This window comes from Rhinolophus sinicus, linkage group LG04 (assembly GCF_036562045.2).
Source record: "Rhinolophus sinicus isolate RSC01 linkage group LG04, ASM3656204v1, whole genome shotgun sequence".
Classification (NCBI taxonomy): Eukaryota; Metazoa; Chordata; class Mammalia; order Chiroptera; family Rhinolophidae; genus Rhinolophus; species Rhinolophus sinicus.
The window spans coordinates 130060261-130085284 of record NC_133754.1 but is presented as its reverse complement, the minus strand read 5'-3'; the positions used below and the strand labels follow the sequence as shown (position 1 = coordinate 130085284).

The following is a 25024-nucleotide window of genomic DNA, read 5'->3' as shown; positions in this document are numbered from 1 at the left end:
GTGTGGTGATGCCTCAGTTTCTGTCTTGTGAGTGAGTCGGTGTTATAATATTTGGCTATCAATTCATTTTTAAATTAAATTTTAAAACTTTAATTTTAAATGGTATATGAATTTCAATAACTCATGAGTTTTTTCAACTATTTTCCCTCAAAAATTAAGAAATTACTTCCCCCCTCCATAGTACTCAAACTTAAAATACCGGGTACAGATTAGTTTAGAGATTTAGTCTGTTAAAGTTTTGTTTGTATGTGTAGGTGATCAGCAATTCTTATATATGTAACCGTATAGACAGACCTGATCATATGCATACTCTTCCAGAAATGCAAATTCATATAAATCATTTCAATTCTTTAATTTATATGCACCTACTAATATGAAATTAGATTGTCTAGAGAATTAAGGTAAAATTTGTATTGAAACAATTTATTGCCAGAATTCCAAAAACAAACAAAAGGTGAAGTAAGGAAGTACGATTCTCTTCCAAAAGAGCTATGAGTAAAGGGATAAGGTTGAAATAGTCCAAACAACTAAGAGAGAAGCGAAGATCAAGATTTCACAGCCTATGTTCATAGGGTGGTCGAAGTTCCATAAACTCTCTGGAGTAAGAATCTTGTTCCTCTCCCAACTTGAATGAGATTGTTTCAAAAAAACAATGATGGGAACCACATAGTTTCCCTTAGAAAACTGCACAAGGGGAAACACCTAAGATTTGGATCACTATCCATCCTGTCCTACACTGCACTCAAATATTCATGCAGGTAAGTTGATGGCCAGAAAGAATCAATATTGCTTGTGATTTCTGAATACATTCGTTTATTCAAAGGAGGGCCCTCCATTGTTATGAAAAGGGGTTTTTGTTAAATACTTAGTAATTAGATTTGGAATAAAAGAAAGAAGGTAAGCAAAATGTTCTACTCTGCTAGACTCAGCAAACAGCCTGATGTACTAATAGTGCCTCATGATGACATCAGCTCTCAATTGAACCAATAAACCATTAAACTGTGAACAGCATAATCAACACAGGCAAATTCACCTTTTCACTTTTTTTATTTTTATTTTTAATTTACAGTGACCTCAAGGGAATATCTTAAATGATGTGTTTTATGTTCTCGTAGGTTTCTTCATTTCTCCAGATAGCCTCAAGGCAACAAATTTTTGGGGGTGGAGGTGTTGTTTTTATTTTTTTGGGGGGAGAGGTTGTTTAAAAAAAGATTAATACTCCAATAGTCATACTTTTAACTCTTAGATTAGTATAATTCTATTTTATTACTACTATTAATTATCACGGAGCAAATAAAATGGCCTCTGAATGAATAGGATGTAGCCCCAGTAAACAAGCAAAATGGTCACAATAAAATTGTGTTACATGTGGGACATATAACACATATTTTTTTAAAAAAGGTTTTTAAGATCACCCGGGTACCTTACAGTTACTCCTAATGTCAATTTCTGAAACCTATGCTTCTTGATGTTTAAGTTAATTAGCATGGCAGCATTAAGTGAAATGGGTATGCATAGTCCATGAACTAATTAAACATTGCTGACCATAAACCATAAGTATTAGAAAATGAAAAGTGTTTTTGTTGTTGTTGCTTTTTAGATGGAGGCAACTTTACCTTGTAGAGTTTAAAGTTTCAAGGGAACTGAAAACTTGGGTAGTTCAACCTCTTCATTTTCCTTTCCAAAATAAGGATAGAGGATAGCAAGGTTAGACATGCTTTGTTCGTGTCTAACCTCCTGATTCCAAATCCCTGGTTCTCACCTAGGACACCAGTTTGCCTGTCATTGTTCTTTCCCTACCCTCGCCTTCACGGGCAGTCCAAGAATATTTAAAGCTGCAATGTCCATAATTATAACCTTCAGAATTTCCTTTACTTCCCTGATTTAACTCAGATCTTTTAAAGTTAATATTTTCAAAAAGAAGATAATTTTTCCCTTGTAATTTTGTTGATTGAAATCTAAGGTTTCAGGAAACACAATTTTATTTCTACATTAATTACAATAGTTTTCATCTGGATATTAGTCTTTGATAACAAGTAAAAATAAGTTACTAAATAAATGAATGGATGATAAAAAAAAACAGACTATAGAAGGTTTTTGTTTCATTTTGTTTCGGTTTTCTTGTTTTGTTTTGTTTTAAGAACTAGTCAAAAAGCTAAACATTTGCATAGCCATTATTTTGACTTGAAACTTCCTTTAAATGTGTTTCCTTTCCAACCAGCATATGTGAAAAGTGACCTCTTATCCATTTACATACCTACCCAGAAGTCATATGATAGGGTTTTGCGTCAAGCTGTCAATTATGATAACAGACACAATAAGAACAGCCCAAGTGTTGATAGCCTGCTTCCTGGCTTTATTGAAAAGTTTGTTGATAGTCCACTTGTGTCATTTCAAATGCTTGCCTCTAATAAAAAAGTAACTTTCCAGAGGTTTTAATGTACCTAGCTTTGACTTTGCCATTTTATTTGCTAGGACAAATATTATAAAGAGATTTCAATCAATATTCTTATTTTTAAAAATCCTATAGAGACAATTTCTTTAAAAGGACATTTGGTGTAACAGAAAGTTTCAGTGTAATGAAAAGCACTTTAAAATTCTAGTTTCAAAATTATATCAAGTGTTTAAAAATATTTTGATATAAAGTAGTCCAGCAATTGAAATTGAAATAGTAGCATTATATAGTCATGCAAGAGATGTGACATGCACCAATAAAATCCATGCAATTGTGACCAGTAATGCAAGGACCTGAGTTGATCAGGCCATTCATTCATTAGCTCTAATAGTAGCGTATATAGTCAGGAGATTATAATTTTGAGATTATGACAATAAACCTTATGTCTTATAAACTAGGGCTTACTTGACCTTGCTGTCTCACTTAGGGAAGGCAAAAGTCACCTCCCATTTGTTCCATCTAAAATCTCAACTCAAATATCAAAGGTTAATATGCACTTCAATAGCTGTTCAAATAGCAATCTTTTACTTCCAAACAAGTTTTCTTAGCTACAAACTTTTATTTCCAACTTGTAAAAAGGCTTTTTTTAAAAAATATGTTGTATTAGTGTTTAATAGTAAGGATTTATATTTTTATTACGATCTTACACTCAAATAAAATGGTGATAATAAAGTTAACTAGACCCTCTTATATTATCAAACTTTCTATCAGAGCAAAGAAAGAAGGCCTTCAATTTAGCAAATTTATTATGAGGTTGGCCAGATAAGGAACTGGTGCTAATTCAAGTAAGTTGTCTCATATCTGCCATTTCTACTAAAAGTGTTAGACTGGATTATAAAATAACTTTTGTATTTTCTAAGCAACATCCATCACGCTGCTATATAGTTCCTCTTTTCTCAGAGACAAAACTTGGGAAATGTAGTTCCTTCACCGCCTATCACAATGAATGTGCACAGGCTGTGCATGAAGTATAAGGAGGAAAGGAAACACTGCATTTTACTAAACTTCTGTGAAGTTATGCCAGAGAGGAGGTCATTAACACTTCTGAAAAAGTTCCAAATAATAAAAAGACATTTCTCAGCAGAGACTAAAGCGTTCCGTTTGCCAAAACAGGACCCACGAGTTCTTCAAGCCACCACACCATCTTCCAACAGAAAAGTTAAAGGGGAATGAAGCTCCAATGGAGGTTCTCATTTTCATTTCCCCTAAGCCAATAGCGGATGTATTAACTAAGATAATTGTCCCAAACCTTGAATAACACTCAAGATTGTGTTAGGAGATAACGGAAAATTTTAAAGTCCTGATCAGCTGACACGAGCTGATTATTATAATTAGAATTGTTTTCAATGACAAATTATTAACTGGTTTACGTGAATCTTTTTGAAATACTCTTCATGATCATGTGATTTTCTTTTTTAGACTTAAATATCATATTTGAGATATCACAATGATAGGTGAAATTCCTGAGTCAGAAAAAAACTAGTATTTCAAGGCAGTTAGCAACCAGTTTTAATCATTATAAAAAGGAACATGGAGATGTATAATTAGTAACAACTATGTGGGTACTAAGTTAATGGGTACAGAAGCATATATTTTTAGTATTCAGATTTGCAAATATGAATGTATTACTCTTACAAGTGAAACACAGGGTTAATTTTAACATTCTTCCATTTGAATTTCAGAATGCCAATATCCTTATGTGCTAGAAATTACTATATTGAAAGCTCTGCTTTAGTGTCATTTTGTGGAAAGATGTTTATGACAGTCAAAATTATTCAACAATTTAAAATTTATTGTTAACTCTAATTTATGTAGGGTGTATTAAAGTTCTTTTCTAAGGAAAAATAGCACTCAGCAATGCACATCAATACTTTTCATAACCTAAAAGGATAAATCTTTATAAAGCAGCCGCCAATGAACTGAAGAATGTACCTGGTGACAATATTTATTCTTAAGAGGTCATGTATATTAAGGGTTATGGGGGATGTTTAAAAGAACCCTCTCAGACTAAAACCATTGCCTTTCTAATTTTAAATTTCTCCTAGGTAATATAAAATGATTGATTACCTTTATTTCATGTACCCCTTGATTTTCCTTTTCATTCATCATTGAGTACTTTAAACCAAATGCATTTAGAACCTGCTGCTAGAAGACTGGTCTCTTTTAAATCTTTGTAAAGTAATGAAAGGACACAGTAAATCAATCTCATTTCTGCTGTAGAAAAGAATAACCTTTACTCTACTGAAGTCATTTAGACTATTTCTGTCCCTCTGTTCCTGGATAGTAAACATAAAACTTCATCTCTATGATTCTTTTAACATTTGAAAGGATAAAATAAGCTTTTAACTGGAGGCTTAGTTTAGTAATATACATGTATAGTATGATATGCATACACATTCATTTTCTGCATGCCTCAAAATTGTAGCTCATTATGAATTTGGCACAGTGGGCTTCTTCAATTCAAAAAGTAGGACTAACTCTATCATTATACAGAGGACCAATTATCTTTCTGCATGGCATTTAAAACTCAACATTACAGTTTTAGTTATGAAGTTATATAGTTTTTTCTTCCAAGGATCAATACACATTATATATTCTATAAATATCAACTGCATTTGATTAAACAAATCACATTTATATTGTAAGGGGTCTTACTTGACACTGTCCACTTAAAAAACAAGTGGTGGTCCTTGATGAAAAAAGTTCTGCAATTCATATACATGTGTATATATTTTTCAACTAAAATGTGCTCAGAACCCTATCTTCATTGAGACTCATGTGTTCGTGATGCTTTCTAACTTTGCTTGATTTATCCTTAGATATGTGAAAGAAGAAGTAACTTTTATATAACGAATTTTTGGGATCATAATTATATGGGGCTCTAACGTTAGTCATAAATGATCAATAAAAAAATTAAAGCTTCTATAGATTAGGATGGGGGAGGGGAGATGCTTCTAAATACATGGAATTGGTTATAATATTCTGACTGTTTGGGGCTAAAGGTTTTAAATGATGGAGGCATGTTTCTATGAATTAAAAATTAACTGGAAATTAGAGATGTGTCATAAAGAATAATGTAAATCCCATGACAAAAATATTTATGAAAACACGTGGAATAATTTTTTAAAGAACAAGTTTCTAAACCTGTAAATCCTGCATATGTTTCTTAAAAACACAACGCACATATACATTTGTCAAATAGAACCATATTATAGTAATTATAACACATTTCATATTATAGCAATTTTAGAGGTGAAAAAAGCAACATTCCAGAGAATTATGTTGAAAAGCCAATGGCTGGCAAAACCACTAATTATTACTTGGTATTTTCATAACTGTGTACAGATGTTTTCAGTTAGTTTTCACTCTTTTGTTTTGTTTTGTTTTTCTTTTTTTAAACCTGGCAAAACATCAAGTATCTTGAATAAGCTATCATCTTTATGATTTTCTCTGAACTCTGCATGTGGTGACCTTTAATATATGCAGTCTCCCACCTTGGTCTGCAACTGGGCAGGACTCAAGAATTCCACATGAAGCACAGTTAAGATAGGAACAATAAGCATAAGCAAGATGGGCAGGTCTAGAACAAAAGAAACTGGCCTGAGTACCTGTGCAGGCTTACTACATATGTAAAAACTCACACACCAGCACATACAACTTAGATTATAAATGAAGAGCAAGTTAGTTAATACTAGCTCTTTCTGATTCATTATAGACTATTTTTCCCTGTGTAATATTTTGTACACTGTTAATCTCAAACTGCTGAGCTATCAAAACTTGAGCCCAGCAAACATATGCATCATAAAATATATTTAACTTCTGAAGTAGTGACAATTATTTCTGTCATCCTGTAACTAGAATCGTAGGATTTCTGTATTGGTATGATCCATGCTTTTGACTGTGGCTAACTGGCTTATAAGTCACCATTAATCCTGGCTGTACATCTTCATGGTCTGGGTAAACATTTCATTTGCATTAAATTTACAGCATTAATGAGATGTGAAATTTAAAATGCTACTTGAAACATAAATGATGTAAGAAAGCAGAACAAAAAAAAAAGTGTTTTATCACAACTGAAATCAGTAAACCAATTTAAACCTATTAAAAAATGCATGATGTGTCGCCTGAGATGTTAGCTTCATAACTCCTCTTCCTGGACTAAAACACCAAAATGGGGAGTAAAACATCTGGAAAATCTGAAAGAGCTCAAAAACACAAATTGTGTACTGCTTCTATCCTAATTGGCTTTCAAATCAGTTCTCAATTTTTGTCTTTGGAAGCTACAGGCTAGTAAGTTCTCAACAGCCACTAAAGACTGAGAAAAATACTCTTTGGAGGAAATACTGTTGATCATGAAAGTCATCGATATATGCAAAAGATAGGAAAGGCCTTGAGCCAATTTGAGAAACCCTTCTCAGAGAGGCAAGAAACAAAGAGTAAATAAGAAAATATTTTGGAAAATGAAATAATCAAATTTTTTCTCAGAAGCCCCATGAGCCCCGTTCTGAGTCCAGATCTGAGAAGCAGCATGGAGAAAAGCACCAGTGCGAAAGCGCGGCTACACCATTACACCTGGGTGAAACTTGCCCACCTGTTGCTGATGTAGGAAGGATGGGTCTCTTGGACTTAGTCCCACATATCGATTGGCTTGAGATGTGCCTGAGGCTGTGTAGGCTGATTAAGGAAGAACAAAAACAAAGATAAAAATTGTGAACTATCAGAATGAACACCCTGTCCATGTAAAAGAAACCCAGAGAAGTGGGACTTGCAACCACAAAAAAAAAAAAAAAAAAGTGTGTCTATGTTTCTTCTCTTTTGTCTGAGTGATCGCTGAGTGAGCTAAAAGAAATGGTGGTTGACCTCACATCAACTAGTTTATCCCCCTCCCCAAAAATCGATCTGGTAAAACATATCCCATCATTTGGTGGGGGCATCTCACACTTACGTGTTCCAGTTAGTCTTGCAGGAGTACCAAAGACTGGCAAAACAGAAGGGCTCTTTTCCTAGGTGTGCCTTTTTAGCAGGTATTAATTGTCTAATAATGGAATAATCAATGATGGTCTGTGAGTCTAAATGTAAAAGCAGACTGAGAGTCTGTCAGGCAAAAGTGAAAGCTTTCAATGACTAGATTTAGGCAAATGTGCTTGATGATACAGGATGAAAAATGTCACTTAAGTCTTATTAAAAGAAAATCTGACTAACATGAAGGAGAAGCCTATTTTTATTATACTATCTAGAATAAATTAGCTCAGTATTTTATTGAATGTGAAAATGACCTTAAGCTTGATAGAAATGTTTTTGAGAAGAAAAAAAATTCTTTTCCATAAGCACAAATAGTCAGTTTCTTGTGAATGGCCCAGGGAATTGAGGGCACTTTTTAAATACATGGCCGCCAGGTAAGTAAATAGATACAGTGAATGCTCCTTAAATTATTAGTCTCTCCTTGGAAGTACTCTTTGTACAGGTGCTTTTTGGTACAGAGTGAATTTTTCAAAAAAACATCTCCTTATTCTTAAAGGATTTTGTTTCTTTTCACAAGGAAAGAACTAATGTATCTTCCCAGCCCTAAGCAATCCCATTGCTCCATGTTGGATTAAACAGAAGAACTAAATGTTTACCATTTATAGTATATCTATAGGTCTGAAAAAAAACTAAACTGTTTGGTGTAAAACCATCAGATTAATTAGGAATAGGACATTAATTTTTAAAAGGCTTTTTAAAAACCAATATATTAATTCTGCCATGTTCATTTGCAGGACTGCAGAATTTGATCTATTGAGGCTTTTTCAGGTCAACTTTTTAAGACAGTGAAGATACTCACAATTCACCTTTTAATTATTCCTGAAGAAAGAGCCCATGCAAGGGCAGCCATATGCAACCAATGGCCGCTATTCAATCTCCAGGCATCTGGAATTCAACACATAGCATGGACAGCTGGTGAAGAGCCTCACCCTAACAGACCAGGCACCAAGTCTGTGCTACTCATTCTTTTCAAGTATGAGGAAGAGGTTTCCACGGCCTCTGTGTTATCTTTCATTGTACTGACTGACCAATTCAATGACCCATTTCTCATTGTCAGTGGTGCCTAAGAAGCTGGAGCTACAAGTTTGCTTCTAGAAAAGAAAAATGACTCACTATATTTCTTTACTACAAGAGTGGAAAATGAACTGATGCAGCCATCTTTTGAATATTTTGTAATTTTATTAGTCAAATCAGATCCCTTTTTGATCAACCTGTATGTGAGTATAAGTACAATTAATTGACAAGCAGGCTGACTCTACTCCCATAAGTGAACTGTGATGATTTTGCTTTCTATTTTCTTTTATTTAAATTGCTAACCTATTTGTTCAAAGATTCCAAGACATCCACTTTCAAAATTGGGATGTAGTATTTTAGTGACTGTACTATACACAGCTAATCTTTAGAGTGAAAGAATTTTTAGTCTTCCTTAACTACGTCTCATCCATCTGTGCATTCAAAAAAGTGCTCACTAGTGTAGGACCCTCTACCAACAATCCGATTATTAAGCATTTAATGATTATTGATGAGAATTACAAGCCTATATGAACTTAGTCTCTGGGGCCTCATGAATTTTGAGAAAGAAATGCTGAATGCACTGTACACTCAAAGTATTGTCTTTTTTCTTGTAGGGTTCCCTCCTAGGTTTTCAGAAGCCACACACACACACACAAAAAGAGCCTCTTTCTAATGGCAGAGAAAGAAAGAGCCAGTGGTGGTTCTAATTGGCTGTGTAATTTCACATGGGACTCTCCAGAGCATGGGGATTTTCTTGCTCCAGGTAAGAAAGCAGAAGCTCTGAATTTAAGATATAGTATGTATAATCGACGAGGAGTGTGCTAATTCCTCCTGTCTGGAACTCGATCCATTCCACTCTACCAATCTATGCACAGCAGCTCCAGTTCTAGGAAGCTGGTAGTTTGGATGAAGCCAATTGAAAAATTGTGTAATAATTCTTTGTGTACTAATGAGTATTCTAAACGAAGAAGGAAATCATTTGAGTTATTGGTATTGATATGTAAGTTCACTAGCTAAATCTCTGACATTTAAAATGTTATGGCCATATGCTAAAAAGCGTGTACCTGATGTGCTATGATAGGCAAAATAAAAATAAAATTTTTTTTAAGTTGAAGTCTTATGAAAGTGCAGGTAAATTACATGTGCCTAATACTAAGCTTTGAGATGTTTTCTGTCTCCAACGCTGTGTGACTGTTTCTCACAATGACATAACCTACAGTAATGTAAACATGCAATTATCTGACAGAGGAGGCACTGATTCCGTCTGCCTTGTGAAGGGACTTGATTCCTATAGGAATGTTCCAATAAGTAACAATTATCTAATCTCTCTTTGGGTGATAGAAAAACTTTGCACACTGTGTTATGTTGACTATTCAGTGCATTTTCGATGTATACCTTGAACAAGCAGGCATGACTTATTATTTTTATTATAGCTGTTTACTCAAACAATTAAGCTTCTCCCTTTTCAAATATGACGCACTGATTGAATTTGATAAGAGAGAGCATGTGATAGCCAGGCCACATACATGCCTGCCAGTTCCACATAAATGAGAAATCTCCATCTGGTTGGGTAGCTGGAAAAATTGCCGTGTTTTCCACCTTGGATCAGATATCCAATGGTGCCTTTGATGGACATTTCTCATTTCCTACAGAAATACTTACTGGTTGCTGTAGGTGAAGCTGCCTCACCTTCAGTGGATGTAGTGATGGGTTTAGTATCTGTCATGGTCAGGGTCACAGGTCGCACTGCACTGGGATGGGGAGAGGGTGCCAAGACAGGAGTGAAATGGCCAGGCACTTTCCCTACTACTTGACCACTGCTGTTAGGCTACAAAACAAAAACAGAACGCCGGGTGAAGCAATCCAAAATGCAGTCATCTTGTCCAACAACTCCACTCAGCACACGGCCAGGTGGACCCTGCACACTATGTGTAACCGCCATACATCCCCTCTCCAGTCTGGATAAAAGAGGTCAACCAATGGTTAGTAGCAATACGAAGCAGCAGCATTTCAAAGAAAGTCTTCACCTTCAAAGCACTTTATATAGGTTAACTCCTCTTTACAGCACCCCCAGAGCCAGGGAACTGATCCTTTCATTTAGTAGGGCCAGAAAGCTCAAATGCAGACTTAAATGCTTAGCCCAAAGCTAAAATGGAAGTCTTTGCTGAGCTAGTGAGAATTAGAACCAATGCTTCTTTTCTGCTCTTCAGTTTCTACAATAAGCTAGTTTGGGCTTTCAGAAAACAATTTTCACCTAAATGATGATTTCACTGACACAAAGAGACAAGAATATCTAGGCGATCAGACACATCAAACAATAATTTCCATCATTATAGTCAAGGCCCATTCTGCATACAAAACCTCTAGCTCTTGCTCACACACAGGTACACTCAGACACACGCATCAGGCAATTAATTTAGATTCTAGGAGCTCCACTCAACTTTTGATGATTTACTAATACAAGCAGATAGAATGATATTTAAAGCATTTAAAATTTCAGATCCACACAATGATATAAAATGCTGAACTTAGTCTGACCTCCCACCTACAAAGAGAAGATTTCCAAAGTAAATTAAAATGTGCTGTAGTCAATCAGAGGGCAATTAAATATACTCTGTTATTTGAGTTACTCTTCCATTGCTGGACCTGGAGAGTTATACAAAACATTTATTGTTGACATTTGTGGAAATTAACTGAGAAAATCCCCTGGGCGATGATAGAGAAGATATTATTATCTGAGTTTTAGCTCTGGGTACAAAAATAGTATCCGTGGTAGGAGACAAAATCCTAAGGGTACAGTGTTTGAAGAAATACTTGAATGTATTTTTCTAGACAGAGAATGCTATTTTTAATTAACACTCACGTTGGAATTCTCCGCTGCATGGTGTACATAACAATTTGCTATGAGGGTATTCTTTACAAATATTTAGTCTTTATAATCAGCACTGCTAAAAGCAAAGAAGCAATGGAGCAGAATATTTATCTAAATACCTGCACAGAAGTTACAAGCAGACATTTCTTTAGAGAAAAAGAGGAACAGCTAATAACACTTAAATACTGTAACTTAGAGACATGAACTAAGGCTTTGGTTGGGTTCCTCAGAGGACACATTATTTATTCTATGAAGAAAATGGACTTCTTGAATATCCTGACTATTCATCATGAGTAATTTTAAGTATTTAACTTTATGTCAGGAAAATTGACCAGAGTTTCCCTCAACGGAAGCCTATGCGAGTTATATCTTTAAACTAATTTTGTTTAAAATAGTCCATTAAATAGCATGACTGTCTCACTCTAATTGGTGCAGCAGCAATGTAATTAATCTCCAAATTTCTGTGGGGAGGAGAAGGCATCTCAGTTGCTTGACTTAACAATCAAAATCAGTGCAGTGCTGGAAGATATGGGGAAGGCACTGTCGACTACAGGTCAACAAGTACTCATTGTTCCCCCATTTTTAGAGCTACAAAAGGTGAATATCAAGAGTCCTGGTTTGAAACACAAATGGTTTTGAGGTGGAGTTAAAACTCAAAGCAGAGATAATGTTCCTCAACAACAACAAAAAAAAAGAACTGCAGTTTACTATACAGACCTATTTTTCCTTTCAAGACTATAAAGTTTGTTTCTAAAGTACACCATCAACATCTGCTTATTTGAACATTGCAAAAGGTTGCTTTATATATCTCACTCAAGAAAAAGGACCAGTCTCATTTCATCATTGGTGGTACACTTGGTGGTAAAGCATTTCTGTATACTGTGTTCACCAAAACAATTTGACAATACCTACCTGAGAGCACGTGACAGAAGAAGAATGACAATAATGTCAAGAAATGCTGTGACAGAATATTATTATCTTGCCCATTCTGCAAGCTGTGTCTACTGGAATTGAATCAACATGAAACAACAGACGTTTCATTTAAAAATAATAATGAAAGCAACAAAGAAAGAATTCCCAAGCCAACACAGTCAATTTTTCTGAAACTCAAGATCACAAGAATGAGCGGGTTATTTCTTTTCAGTTTTCTAGTAGTTCAACAGACGAAGCTATACCATAAAGCTTCTTGTTTAACGCTGTTAATAGATGAACTTTCATACTGTAGATATGGAAAGAAAGAAATCTCATCTGAAGATGAAGTTGAACAGCATTAGGAAAGGATTATCCTACTTAGTTCATTGCTCCTATTATACAAAATCCTGAGAGGGGATTTTTTTTTTTTTAATTGAGATGAGAGTAAGATGCTTCTCTTAGAAGCTGGATCTTTACCTAGAAAATATGAAGAAAAACTGAGAACAATATAGGCAGATTATCACCTAATATGCCCTTTTAACTTATAAAGAAATTGAAATATACGTAAAACAAGCACTGAATAATTAAAGAAATGCGTAACACTAAGGGCTTGATTTTAATTTGCATAATTTTTCCCCTAACAGTCCCTAATTAAGACATCAGTTAAAAAAAAAAAAAATCCAATGGAACTCTAAGATTTTCCACACTGAATTAACGTTAAGGACTTTTAATGGATGTCTTAATTAGACTTTGTTATTCATGGAAATTCTACACAAATTAAAATCAGACCTTGTGTGCACTGTTCCCAGCTGAGTCTAGCAGAATGCTCTATGGACCTGAGATTTTTGAATCCACGCTCTTGACAGCAAATTTTATTTCTAAACTGATGTACTGAGATCCCACTGTTTTACTTAGTAAGTGGTATTATACTCATTAAAAGAGCTACACATTTGGATATTTTCTTCTAAAATACAAATAGTTTAACTTCAAATTCAAGATTCAAGAATGGTGTACTTAGTATTATTAGTCAATGGAGCTGAAACTACAGGTAAGTAATCCAAATGATGCCAGACATGCTGTTATTCAAAACAAAACATTCAGAAAGGACCATTTGCTTCCTTTTAACAATCAAATTAAGACTGAAGGTTTTGGGGTTTGTTTTTTTTCAGATTTTACTTTGTTAATTCTAAATTAATATGCATATACCGTGTTTCCCTGAAAATAAGACCTAGCCGGACCATCAGCTCTAATGTGTCTTTCGGAGCAAAAATTAACATAAGACCTGGGTCATGATATGATATGATATGATATGGTATGATATGATATGATATGAAAATATTATAAATATTATAAGTATAAAATAATATATTAAAATAAGATCAGGTCTTAATTTTTGCTCCAAAAGACATTAGAGCTGATGGTCTGGCTAGGTCTTATTTTTGGGGAAACACGGTACTATTTACTGGCATTTTAGTAACAGAATGTTTCCAAAAATCCCTCAGAACATTACAGGTATCATAAAGAGTCTTGGAGGAAAAGCAGTAAAGCCAAATACCAGACCATCAGATCAGAATTACATTACAGAGTTTGGATAGTTACGATTATGGATAGACCCAGTTTTGGCACAAAGACTGTCTATTCAATTGTGGAAAATCCTCTTACATCAAATCCCTATGAAGCGACCTCTCCATAGAAGAAACTACATGTTTAGAAAGTGAAAAAAACACATGAGTCACTACACTTGTACAATGAATCCCTAAAACCACTGCACAATGTTTACAAAAAAAAAAAAAAAAAAGATACTTCTGGTAATGTCACTCATTATTAAATGTAGTCATGTCTGTGCAAAGAATATTCAAGTAGTCATCAAACACTGAGAATGTTTACATTACCAAAGCTTATTTTAATACCTAATAGTTAGTCTATAAATACAACTGTAAGTTCTTTTGTGTGTGTTTATTTTAGCGCATACCTTGCTCCTGCCTGAAATAAGCACTTTGTCTCTATGTCAAGCCAGGTATTTCAGAGGTGTGAACTCCAGCTCAGAGCTTTTTGTCAATGTACTTGCTGCATAAACTTTCTCTTCAGTCAATAAAAATCCAAACACATCAAACCAAAAACATCTTCACAAATGTGCCCCTTTGGGGCAACACACTTCCTACCTGTCATTCAGCCACCTTTAAATAAAAACTTACTGAATCACCAAGAAACTTCCTGAAGATGGATTTCAAAAGCTTGATGTTCTGCCAGACATACTGTCTGAGTAAGCGCCATGTCTTAGCGTTAGACCTGCTCCATCTCCCTTAGGCTCTAAACTTATTTTCTCTCTCATGTTTACCTGGCTGGTTTGCGGACTGGATGGGTCATAAGAAGGTACATAGTTCTTCAGAGTATCCTGAGGATTCAGGTGGGGCGGATATCTGATTGTTGGATGAGAAAAGTAGCTCGACGGGGCTGGAGGAAGAATAGCTTGTGTTGGAAATGGCAACGGTGAGGGTGGAGGTGGAGTTCGAGTTGAGATGACTGCAGAAGATAGAAAGGAAAGATTGACTCATTAGCTGTCTTCTTTAATGCTCCATACTGACCCTAAAGAATGCTGTGAAATTATAAAACCGAAAGCTATGCATTTTTTCCCCATTATAGAACCAAACTCTCCTAAAATAGCAGTTAGTCTTTTATTCTCAATGCCAGTACTGCTAAACACACACAGACACAACCCACTGTAGGGAACAAACAATCTTGCTTTCGAGATCTATGAAATGATTGAAAAAGGAAGTTTCTCTTTCACAGGTAAAGCCAATGTTTCATAAAACATTATTTTCAGCAAACTTATTCCCCATCAAAACGTATTCTTTGATTGGAAAGTCTTTGTCTTGTAAGTCCAGACCAAGTGACATCATTAATTAGAGATCAGGGGACCCGCACTTTTCTACCAAAATTCAAAACAGAAGTGTAATGCAACTTTAAATAAATAATTTCTCTATACATCCTAGCTAGCAGTTGGTTAGAATGGCAGCCGATAACTAATAAGCAATAATGTCCCAAGTAATGACCAGATCATTGTACAAATGCTTCTGAACATTTGAACACAGAGCCTGGCAACTCTTTCTTCTAATAAAAACGTTCCTTTCATAACCAAAAAAAGCTCTATTCTTGAACTATTTTTCTTCCTACTCAAACTTTTACTACATGTACCTTAAAAGCTATTATTCAGATAAGACCAAGAATAAAACCCACAGAAATGTGAATTTATACTTTCATATAGGCATATTAACTTACCCATAAATCACATATTTTATAAAGGGAAATAATATATGAAACACATGTAATGGGGGCAATCTTTAATGGTACTGTAACTTTTTAACATTAGTATGACCACAATTTATTGTTTAGTGTTTGAAATATAATTAAGTTTGAAAAATGGCAAAATAATATAATTGCATGATCATTATCTGTATAATGTTGAGGGAAACAATCATATAAGTACAAATTAAGAGTACCAACCAGTATGTGTAGAAGTGAAGATTAATATGTTTCTATTTAATATTTCTATCCAAACCATAGGAAATCACATGATAAATGTTTAGTGTTTTATGAGACAATGAAGCAAACAATAAGAAAAAAATTCTTTCCATGACCTATAAATGAAAATCATCTGGAATAATTATCTCCAACTTTGTAATTATGTGCAAAAAAATAAAAAATAAAAAGACTTTTTAAGGGATATTACTTATCTTCCCCAAAGAATGTCGAGGGCACTCAGAATCTTCTGGATTATTGTCACAATGCAGATTCCTGGGCCTAACCACAGGTCTACTAGATGAAGCCCTCCAGGAGTGAGGCACCAGAAAGAATATTTTAAACACGTGCCTCGTATAATCTTTCCGTACATTGAAGTTTGAGCATCCTCCCGCAAAGGGATGCATTGCAGAGAACAATTAAAAGTTTCTTAAAACTCCTTATTGAAACATCACTTTATTTAAGAAGTATTTACTTTCAGAAGTATAATTTAAGGAAATACAAACACTAAATTAAATTGGCCATCTTTCCACTTTGTGTCGAAATGCTCTTAATTTCAGCACAATTCAACCACGGTCTTCACTCATCTCTGTACACAAACCCTTGAAGGATATTGCTTATTATTTACATTGCTTATTATTTATATCTAATTTTTAAGTTTTGAAAGATTATTTCATAGTAATTGTTCCTTAAAGTGCAAATGTGAAATATTAGATTCTTTTTCCTGTTTAAATATTAGATTCTTTTTCCTGTTTAAGATATTAGACATAATATCACGTGTATTAGCCCACAGGAATGATTTGCGTATGTAAAATAACTGTCAAAGAAACATAGCCTTTTTATTTTTCCTGATTAATTTTACTCCCAAATAAGTAGTTAAATATTGATTTTCTGTACAGAAAATAACATACACAGAAGTAGTGTCTATATATCTGAATGCCTCTGGAAATACTCTAAACTCAGTGGCATACTGAAATTCCATATTTTTCTTGGTTAACCATATAGAGTTAGGACCAACCATGAAGCTATAGTCAAGATAACTATGTATCCCATATTTCTAATTTCTTGTGATTGTAATTTTTCCAACAAAGGTAATTTTAAAATATATACACATACATGTTATTTAGTTGTATGGTTTTGAAAATCTTTTCTCACATATTGATTAAAAAAAATATGTATTTGATCAGATTGCGACCCTCCCTCCATTGGTTGAGAAAACATGGTCACCATAGCTTTGATTAAAAACTTTTGCTCCACCCCTGAGGGTTTGGGCTTTGCAAACAAGAGGGAAGCTTCTCCTCTATGCTTGAAACTCCTCACCACTGTGTGCAACTCCAGGTATTCCGGGATGATGGTGCTGGGGGAAAGTGCTCAACCTTGGGGAAGAATCCTGTGGAGATGTAGAGCTGAACAATGGCTTTTCAGGCTTCTTCATAGTAGTCGGAGAAGACATATCTGCAAAGGCAGAGGGAAAACCCCAAGCTTTAAGACTTTCTTAAGCTCTAAGTTTCACATTAACATAATAAGACATTACATTTCCCAACATTTTATTATTTTTGTGATTTTGGCTCTCTTACAAAATACATATTGAAGGTCAAAGATTCAGCTATGTTGGAGCTTTGAAATATGTGTCAGAAACAATCTCCATTGCTTCATTAAAATCACCATCAGAATGATTCCTACTACTAAATAAATCTTGAACTTCTGAAAAACTAGGTATCATGTTTCCTTTGGCCCCTTGGTTCACATCAAGGGCTTTTTTACCTCAGTATTTCATGATTAGATTTATACAATTCAGAGGTTTGTCTTTTGACCTGTTGACTACACCAGGGAAAAAAAAATAAAGGAAAACCTGGTGCAGATGTGAGAAACAACCTTTGGGTACACTGGTAAGTATATCATTGATTTAACATCTTTTATGGAAAACTCATTACTTGTTTAGCAAAACAAACTACATTCCTTAATTTTCTCATTCTGCAACTATTTATTGGGTTCCTCTTTGCCAAGTAAAGTGAGGATGTTAAGAAAAATAAAAAGCAATTGCTGCTGTAGGAAGAGTCACTGCCAGTGAAGAGGAAAATGGTAAGAAAATGGTGATCAACAGTCAAGAGGGAGGATGTGTGTGGAGAGCAGAGGCACTGTGGTATTTGCTTCTACTTCTCCAGCCTCACTGTACAGGTTAAGAGAGGTGCCCCCAATGGTGTCATGTTTAAAATGTGGATGGGGGTAACATGCGCAGACACAGGAAATGTTCCTGAACGGGCCCATCAAATACGCTAATACAAACAGTCTGGGGAGTGGTGAAGAACAGACATAAAGGAAGGGAGTGAGCGGCTGGCAGGACCCACATCATAAGACGCCATGGATTTTGTGTATAAATGTTTGAATGTTTACCCTGATGGGGGAATGCTACTGATGGGTGAACTACGATCACATTTACAGTTTAGTGCAATCCCTCCGGAAACTGCATGGAGGATGAATTAGCCAAAATGGAGACAGCAACCATGGAGACCACTTAAGAAGACAGATTAATTAATATATTCAATCCATAAGTATTTATTGAAGGCCTAATTTATGCCAGACACTGCACTAGTTGCTGGGGACACAATAGTGAACTAGATTTAGTTTTAGCCTCTATAAAGCTTAAAATCTAGTGAGAGCATATGGACAAGTAAAAAGGAGATACAAAACAGAGTAAAAAATACTATAATAGGAGAAAATAATCAGGGTTGCATTCATTCAACCATTCTTTCATTCCACAAATATTTCATGCTTCCCAAAAATAGATCATGAAAGCTTGAAGTTAGAGTGGAGATAGAGCTAATGCAATAGATTGTTAAACAGAATTAACCCGATTCAATTAAGTACTGATGTAGAAGGTCGTCACCTTGGGTGACCAAAAGATTGTACCACGCACCCTGTTTTTAACACCTTGAGTAAGGTTGATTTTTATAAATGTAAAGAAAAATGTTAAGTAACAAAAGTAAGTTACAAAAACTCATATAAGCTACCTAATTTATACTTTTATTACCAAACTTTTAAATACATACACAAGTAGAATAGTAATGGATGCTCATGTACTCATCACCTTGCTTCATCAATTATCAATTCATCGTCAATCTTATTTCACCCTTACCGCATCTACACTTCCTCCCCTTGTATTACTTTAAAGCAAATCCTAAGCATCATATAATTTCATGCATAGATATTTCAGTTTGTATCTCTAAAGAAAGGACATTTTTATTAATAGGAAAAAAAACCCAAATTTTATCACACATGAAATATATATTATGTGCGTTTTTAATTAAGAATTTTTTACATGAAAGAAAAAAAGACTCCATGATGCTATTAATACAAGAAACTAGTTATCATTATGTTTTATCATTTTAAAAACTACCTAATCCCTGGTAAATTTCCAAGGAAATTAAATATGTGTTTATAGCACACTGGCAATTAGAAAATGGTTATGCTACTATAAAGACAGTAAACATCGCAGTCTACAAAATAATGACAGGTACATTAGTAGCTATAAGCTACAATTTGTGACTAACTGGTTATCACTAATCTATTGGAACTTTGATAAGTCAGTGAACCATTTCCTTATATGTTTCTCAAATAGAAAAAAAACAAAGAAAAGAAATTGTTAATGAAACCATAGCAATTAATGCCATTAACAAAAAAGAGAAAGTGTTAAACCATTTGAAAAATAAACAAAGGGAAGTTCATTTCAGCTAAGTTACTTTCAAAATGCTAAAAATAATACTTAATTTCACTTAAGACTTATGTGATTTTAAAAGTTAATATACAAAAATATAGGTTTTGAGCTGATGGAAGTTAATCATAGGCTCATAGATTGTTAGAGATAGAAAAACTGTTCCATCCTTCACTTTATAGATGATGTAATAATTTTCCCTCCCAAATTTTTAACTTAAAATTCACTCATAGAAAAAGAAACTGGTTAACTTTCTATTGACACTTATGCTTTTCCTGTGCTTTATTTGAAATATAAATTTCAAATAAAATTAACCTGTGTAAATCAGTTTCTAAAGACCCTAGTGTAAATAATAAAGCATTTACTATACATCATTTAAAAACAATTAAATATGACCAAAGCTTGGGAAGCAGAAAAACTGTCATTCTAGTTATATCATTTCTGGAGAAGATCAATCAAGGCTATTGTAAAGCCTTGGCATTTTCTTAGTCAAAATGATATACTTGGCTTTATTAGGTAGTTATTATAGGGTCATTTATGTTTCCAGTTCTCTTTTAGGCATGCACCTTCATGTTTGGACCACACAGAGGAATTATAGAGGCCAATACAACAGAAATAAAATAAAATTTACTCTTCAAGTTGTAACAGGGACCAAGAACTGTCTTTTCATTAAGCAAAAAAATAACTTACAATGGCAAAAATAAGAATGAGAAGGTCCACTGGCCATACTGAAATGATTTTCTTTAAAAACAGATAAAGAATGGTAGTATTAAAAAGTAAACTTAACTGCATTTCTTTTCCCATTAAATGAAATTAATTTGGGGCCCATTAATCAATGAAGATATACTGGTGCACACATGTATATGACACTATGCTAAGTAAGTCCTTAGAAGCTCACAAAGTAAAACTCCCCTCAAAGGAAAAAAAAAAAGAAAAAGAAAAATCCTTTCTGGGCTGAAGAGGCAATAAAAATAAAAGGTCAATTATCTGAGAGAGGTAAGGGTAGAGTTCCCAGCTATTACATTTTACCATGAATCAAACTAGTATAGGTTTGATTTTAATTTTATTTTCAATGTCTGCAGTCTGATAGACCTCATGCCAAACTGTAAAGTGATATCATTTCTATTTTTAATGCACTCATACACTACAGAAAAAAAAATGTTTGAGGAATGAATATACAGCAGAGATGGTTTTAAGTGACCTTTCTGTGGAGAAAAACAAATGTCATGCTTTTCCCAATCTATTGTCCCCAAAGCAGGAAGAATAATACATAAAAAGATTAAGTTGAAAATAAGTTGAATAAGAATAAAGCTGAATAATATGTAAATATGTAATAAGTTGAATAACAACATACATAATAATGTATGAGTTGAATAATACATGAAATAAAGAAGTTGAAGAGAGAGGCAAGACGATAAGAAAAGGATTAGCCGGTGTTTCTGTCGGTGGGAGGGAGGAAGGAGTTCTTGGTTGCTGATGAGAAAGAAGGAAAGGCCAATGGGAGCTTGAAATCAGAAAAAGAAATTTAAATATGATTTAGAAAGCAGCAATTCATAAATGAATTCATCTTAGAAGGGAAAAACTTTCCTAAAGCTCTATTTTTTTTTCTGTTCTTGTAGCTTCCCCTAAGGCCTTTTCCTTGTACCTTCTTGACTCAAGAATTTCCTGTCTAGTTCCCGTTCCAGGCCTTCCTCATCATGCTTCACAATAAAAACTGTAATTGAAATCATCTCCTTCAAATAATATGTTCCTCATTTTAAGATCTATAATGGCATCCCATTTTTATATAAACGTTTCCTTATCATTGCATTTTATTTCAACTTTAGCTAAGTGAATTTGCTTATGGACTCCTGGGGGTGGAAACAACCAGGGAGAATGTATTTATAACTCTGCCCCTTTCTTTGCTTACGATATTCCCTTGGGACAGAACATTATATGTCTCTCTACCTTCTTATTCAATCTACAGAACAATATTTATCCATTGAACCAACTGGATTAATTTTCTCCATAAGTAATCCTTCCTAGGAAGTTTGGAGGTCTAGATTCCCTAAATGACCTTGTGTTGGTATCTTATATTACTTGATGGCTTTTTCATTATATTTTGTACTTGTTTTATTTATAGCATTACATATGCATGTGTAAATATACACATACACACACACACACACACACACACACATATATATATATAGCATGTATAGCATATATATATATATATATATGTGTGTGTGTGTGTGTGTATGTATATATATCTACAACATATATATACTTTTTTTTTTAGGTTAACTAATGGCTGACCTCCTACAGGAGATAATTTTATCAAAGACACAAGCCTGCGGAGGCTGAAAGAACATGCTACTAAGGAAAAGAATTAGTAATCTCGGACTGAAAGAATGTAGAAAAGGCAGAGCAGACACTGTGTCTTAGGCAGTTTATTTTAGAATCGCTCACGTGTTAAAGAAGCTGTATGGTAGAATGGCAACTAGTAGGGGAAGAGGAGCAAAACAGCTATAGTCCTTATATTTTAAAATGCAGGTTGCATGAATAGATACCAGCAGATGAGAAGTAATTACATGTAAAGCAGAGAGAGAGAAAACAAAATCAGTCACTGAGTTTCCAATAACTGAGGAACTATGGCGGGTCATAAACTTGAAGCTGATGAACAAGACCGCGTGTTCCCTGTCCTGTTGATGCTAACAGTTCAGCAGAGAGGACAGACATTAAGTATCAAAATTCATTAAATAATTGCAATTGTGATTACATTAGATTATAGGAAGGATTCTTCTTAATGACAGAAGATTTGAGAGGCTGAACGTTTAAGTTGATAGTGTTATTCTTCAGTGTCTATATCTATGTTTAGATTTATAACTGGACGATTACTTATGGCTTTAGAAACTAATTGCATAATTAAATGCATAATAGAAAATCACCGTGTAAGAAATAGTTCAAGGAGGCTACTCATATAAACTAAGTTGGTTCATTTAGACTTAAGCATACCTTTAAATAAGTATTTTGCAAAATCTAGTTATCACCTAATTTTTTACCAGCTATACTATAATTTTGGGGGGCACATCCTAAGTCCTGATGTGTCATTCATTTCGCAGTATCACTTCAAAGAGATAAAGGCTTAAGCAAATAAAGAGTTAGATCAACTCATCTCCCAACAAGGTAATTTCATCTACAAAGAAAGAGTGTTGCTGTGAAACACAGCGTATGTACTTGACTCGTCGGCAGCTTGCACAAATGGTGCTCCAGATGTATATCTGTTCAAGTCAGCCCAAGGCAACAATTTTGATCAATTCTAATGTGATAAAATGCTGCAGGGAAAGTGTGCAGAAACGTGTTTACGTCAGCCCTTAATTAAACTGTTGTTCACTTCCAAAGAACCTTAGGAAACACTAATGAGACATGAGTTTTGGCAATTTCTTCATCAAAGCAAAGACCCCTTCCTCAGTCTGTAGCAGCCTGTCATCCAAGTCGCTCCCGGGATAAATGTCACATGGCACTCCAATCAGTTAGACACCTGTTAGTAGAACTTCAGTCAAGTCAACTAGTGATCTAGGGCAAGCTTAAACAGCCACCTTAACACCTGCCTGTCTGGGACACCTGCTCCTTTTTCACATAAAGTAGAGCGGTATGTTAGCTTTTCCAATATGCTTGAATAGATTAAGGTTACAAATCGGATTTCTATAGCCTATATAGAAAACACATCATTTTCTTGTTAAAACTTTTTCTATTCTTCTTCCCGATAATGACACGCTACACAACTATTTCATATCACTTGTGAAAGAGCACACAAGAATTCTTGAATTTTTGGAAGCCATTATTTTCAGTATAGCGTAACATTACATTTAAATATCTTAACTGGGCCATTCCTATGATTTAGAAAAACCTATTTCTATCTGTTTTTAAAAAAGCAAATTGCCTCAAAATATTTAAAAGTTCAATCCTTTTACATATTCCTATGCTGTCTTTCTCATTTATATGTCATACTTGTAAACAAGTCTAAATGAACCCGTATAGGTACAAGTCACCATTTGCTGGCTTCTTTTATTTTCCAGTATCTAAAGTTAAAGTATGTTTTATTACTACCGTGTTTCCCCGAAAATAAGACCTAGCCGGAGCATCAGCTCTAATGCATCTTTTGGAGCAAAAATTAATATGAACCAGTATTTGTGTTGTGTTGTGTTGTGTTGTGTTGTGTTGTATTGTATTGTATTGTATTGTATTGTAAAGACCCAGTCTTATAGTACAATACAACTGGGTCTTATATTAATTTTTGCTCCAAAAGATGCATTAGAGCTGATTGTCCCACTAGGTCTTATTTTGGGGAAAAATGGTAAGTATTTAAAAAGCGATAATCATTGTGAAAAATATCTTCTTTATTTTTTACACTATCAAGCTGCTGAACAGATATTACTGGATTCATTTTGTAAGATGAGAACTCAAGGTAAAATGAAAACAGTAGGGAAATTTCTATTCTCTTTGACCCTTTGGCATGAGCATGATACAGACCAAAGAGCGAAAGTGCATATGTGGGAACATTTAGCTTACAGACAGTCCAATGACTGGGATATGACAAAATTATATCCTATTGACAAGTATACTAATACCCCTTATAGTTTTCTAGGTGTCTTTATTTTTCACAGGTTTTAGACTTTTATAGTTTTAAAAAGTTTTATAGATTTACAAAAACTCTGGACATAGAAAAGTTCTTCGGAGGCAGAGACCAAACTCAGTGTTGGATGAAAGCAAAGGTGATCAACACATCCATGACTCCAGTGAAACTCTGTCAAGCAGAACAAAACACTGAGAGTGAAAAACAAACTTGAGCTAAACTAGGAAATTTCTGTGTTCCATTAAAATGTTGGGGTGCAAGCTTGAAAACAAGCAAGAAAAATGAACGAACTATCTGCATAAAATCCTAATACTATTTAAAATAAATGAAAAGCTACCAAATCTAGTGTGTGGGATTTCAAGAGCTAGAAATCTGATCCTTGTACTTCAGACCATAAATCCAGAGTCAGTCCTGAGACAAGGAAACAGCTTGGGCCCTGAGCCCACAGGACATGGAGAAGGCAGGCAAGAAGATGCTTTGCCGGCTGAGTGTTAAAAGAGACCGAGGCCTCTCTTCCTCTCTTTTTGCCTTGGGGTGAATCATATTGAGGAGAGGAAAGTTGAGAGGTTATTTATAACTGCATAAACGTTATGTAAAATATCACAGTTTTCAAGCCTGGAAGATCCCAGCCCAAAGCTTTGATGTACTTATTTCTATAGGTGTCCTGGTGGAGAGCCACACTGATCCTTCCTTGAGCAAGTTTTAACTACAGAGGAAGGGCTGATGTTGGGGAGGCACCCTGAGGAAGTGTGTCCTGGAGGGGGAAGAAAACAGACCAAGTTGGCTACACTTTTACTTGGCAGCTGTGCCCAGTCCCTGAGGTACCATATCCATTTCCCCATTTCCTTCAGAATAAAATGGCGCTGTCCTGGTTTACAGGGAGAAAAGATGGGGTGTGAT

At 34.6% G+C, this 25024-nt stretch overlaps 1 protein-coding gene across 14 annotated transcripts in view; it reads right to left on the bottom strand.

Annotated features, from left to right (window-relative positions):
• Positions 1 to 25024, bottom strand: part of NFIB (nuclear factor I B) — a 416044-nt gene that overhangs the window by 16566 nt on the left and 374454 nt on the right. For 5 of the 14 annotated variants that reach the window (XM_074330380.1, XM_074330383.1, XM_019739145.2 and 2 more), the window contains exons 7-10: positions 17115 to 17249; positions 14614 to 14798; positions 10154 to 10319; positions 7047 to 7129 (exon numbers count right to left, since the gene is read on the bottom strand). In XM_074330380.1, the coding sequence (XP_074186481.1) occupies positions 7047 to 7129; positions 10154 to 10319; positions 14614 to 14798; positions 17115 to 17249 (569 nt within the window). The remainder of the gene's footprint in view (positions 1 to 7046; positions 7130 to 10153; positions 10320 to 14613; positions 14799 to 17114; positions 17250 to 25024) is intronic. The other 9 variants (XM_074330385.1, XM_074330386.1, XM_019739151.2 and 6 more) reach the window with 2 other exon arrangements.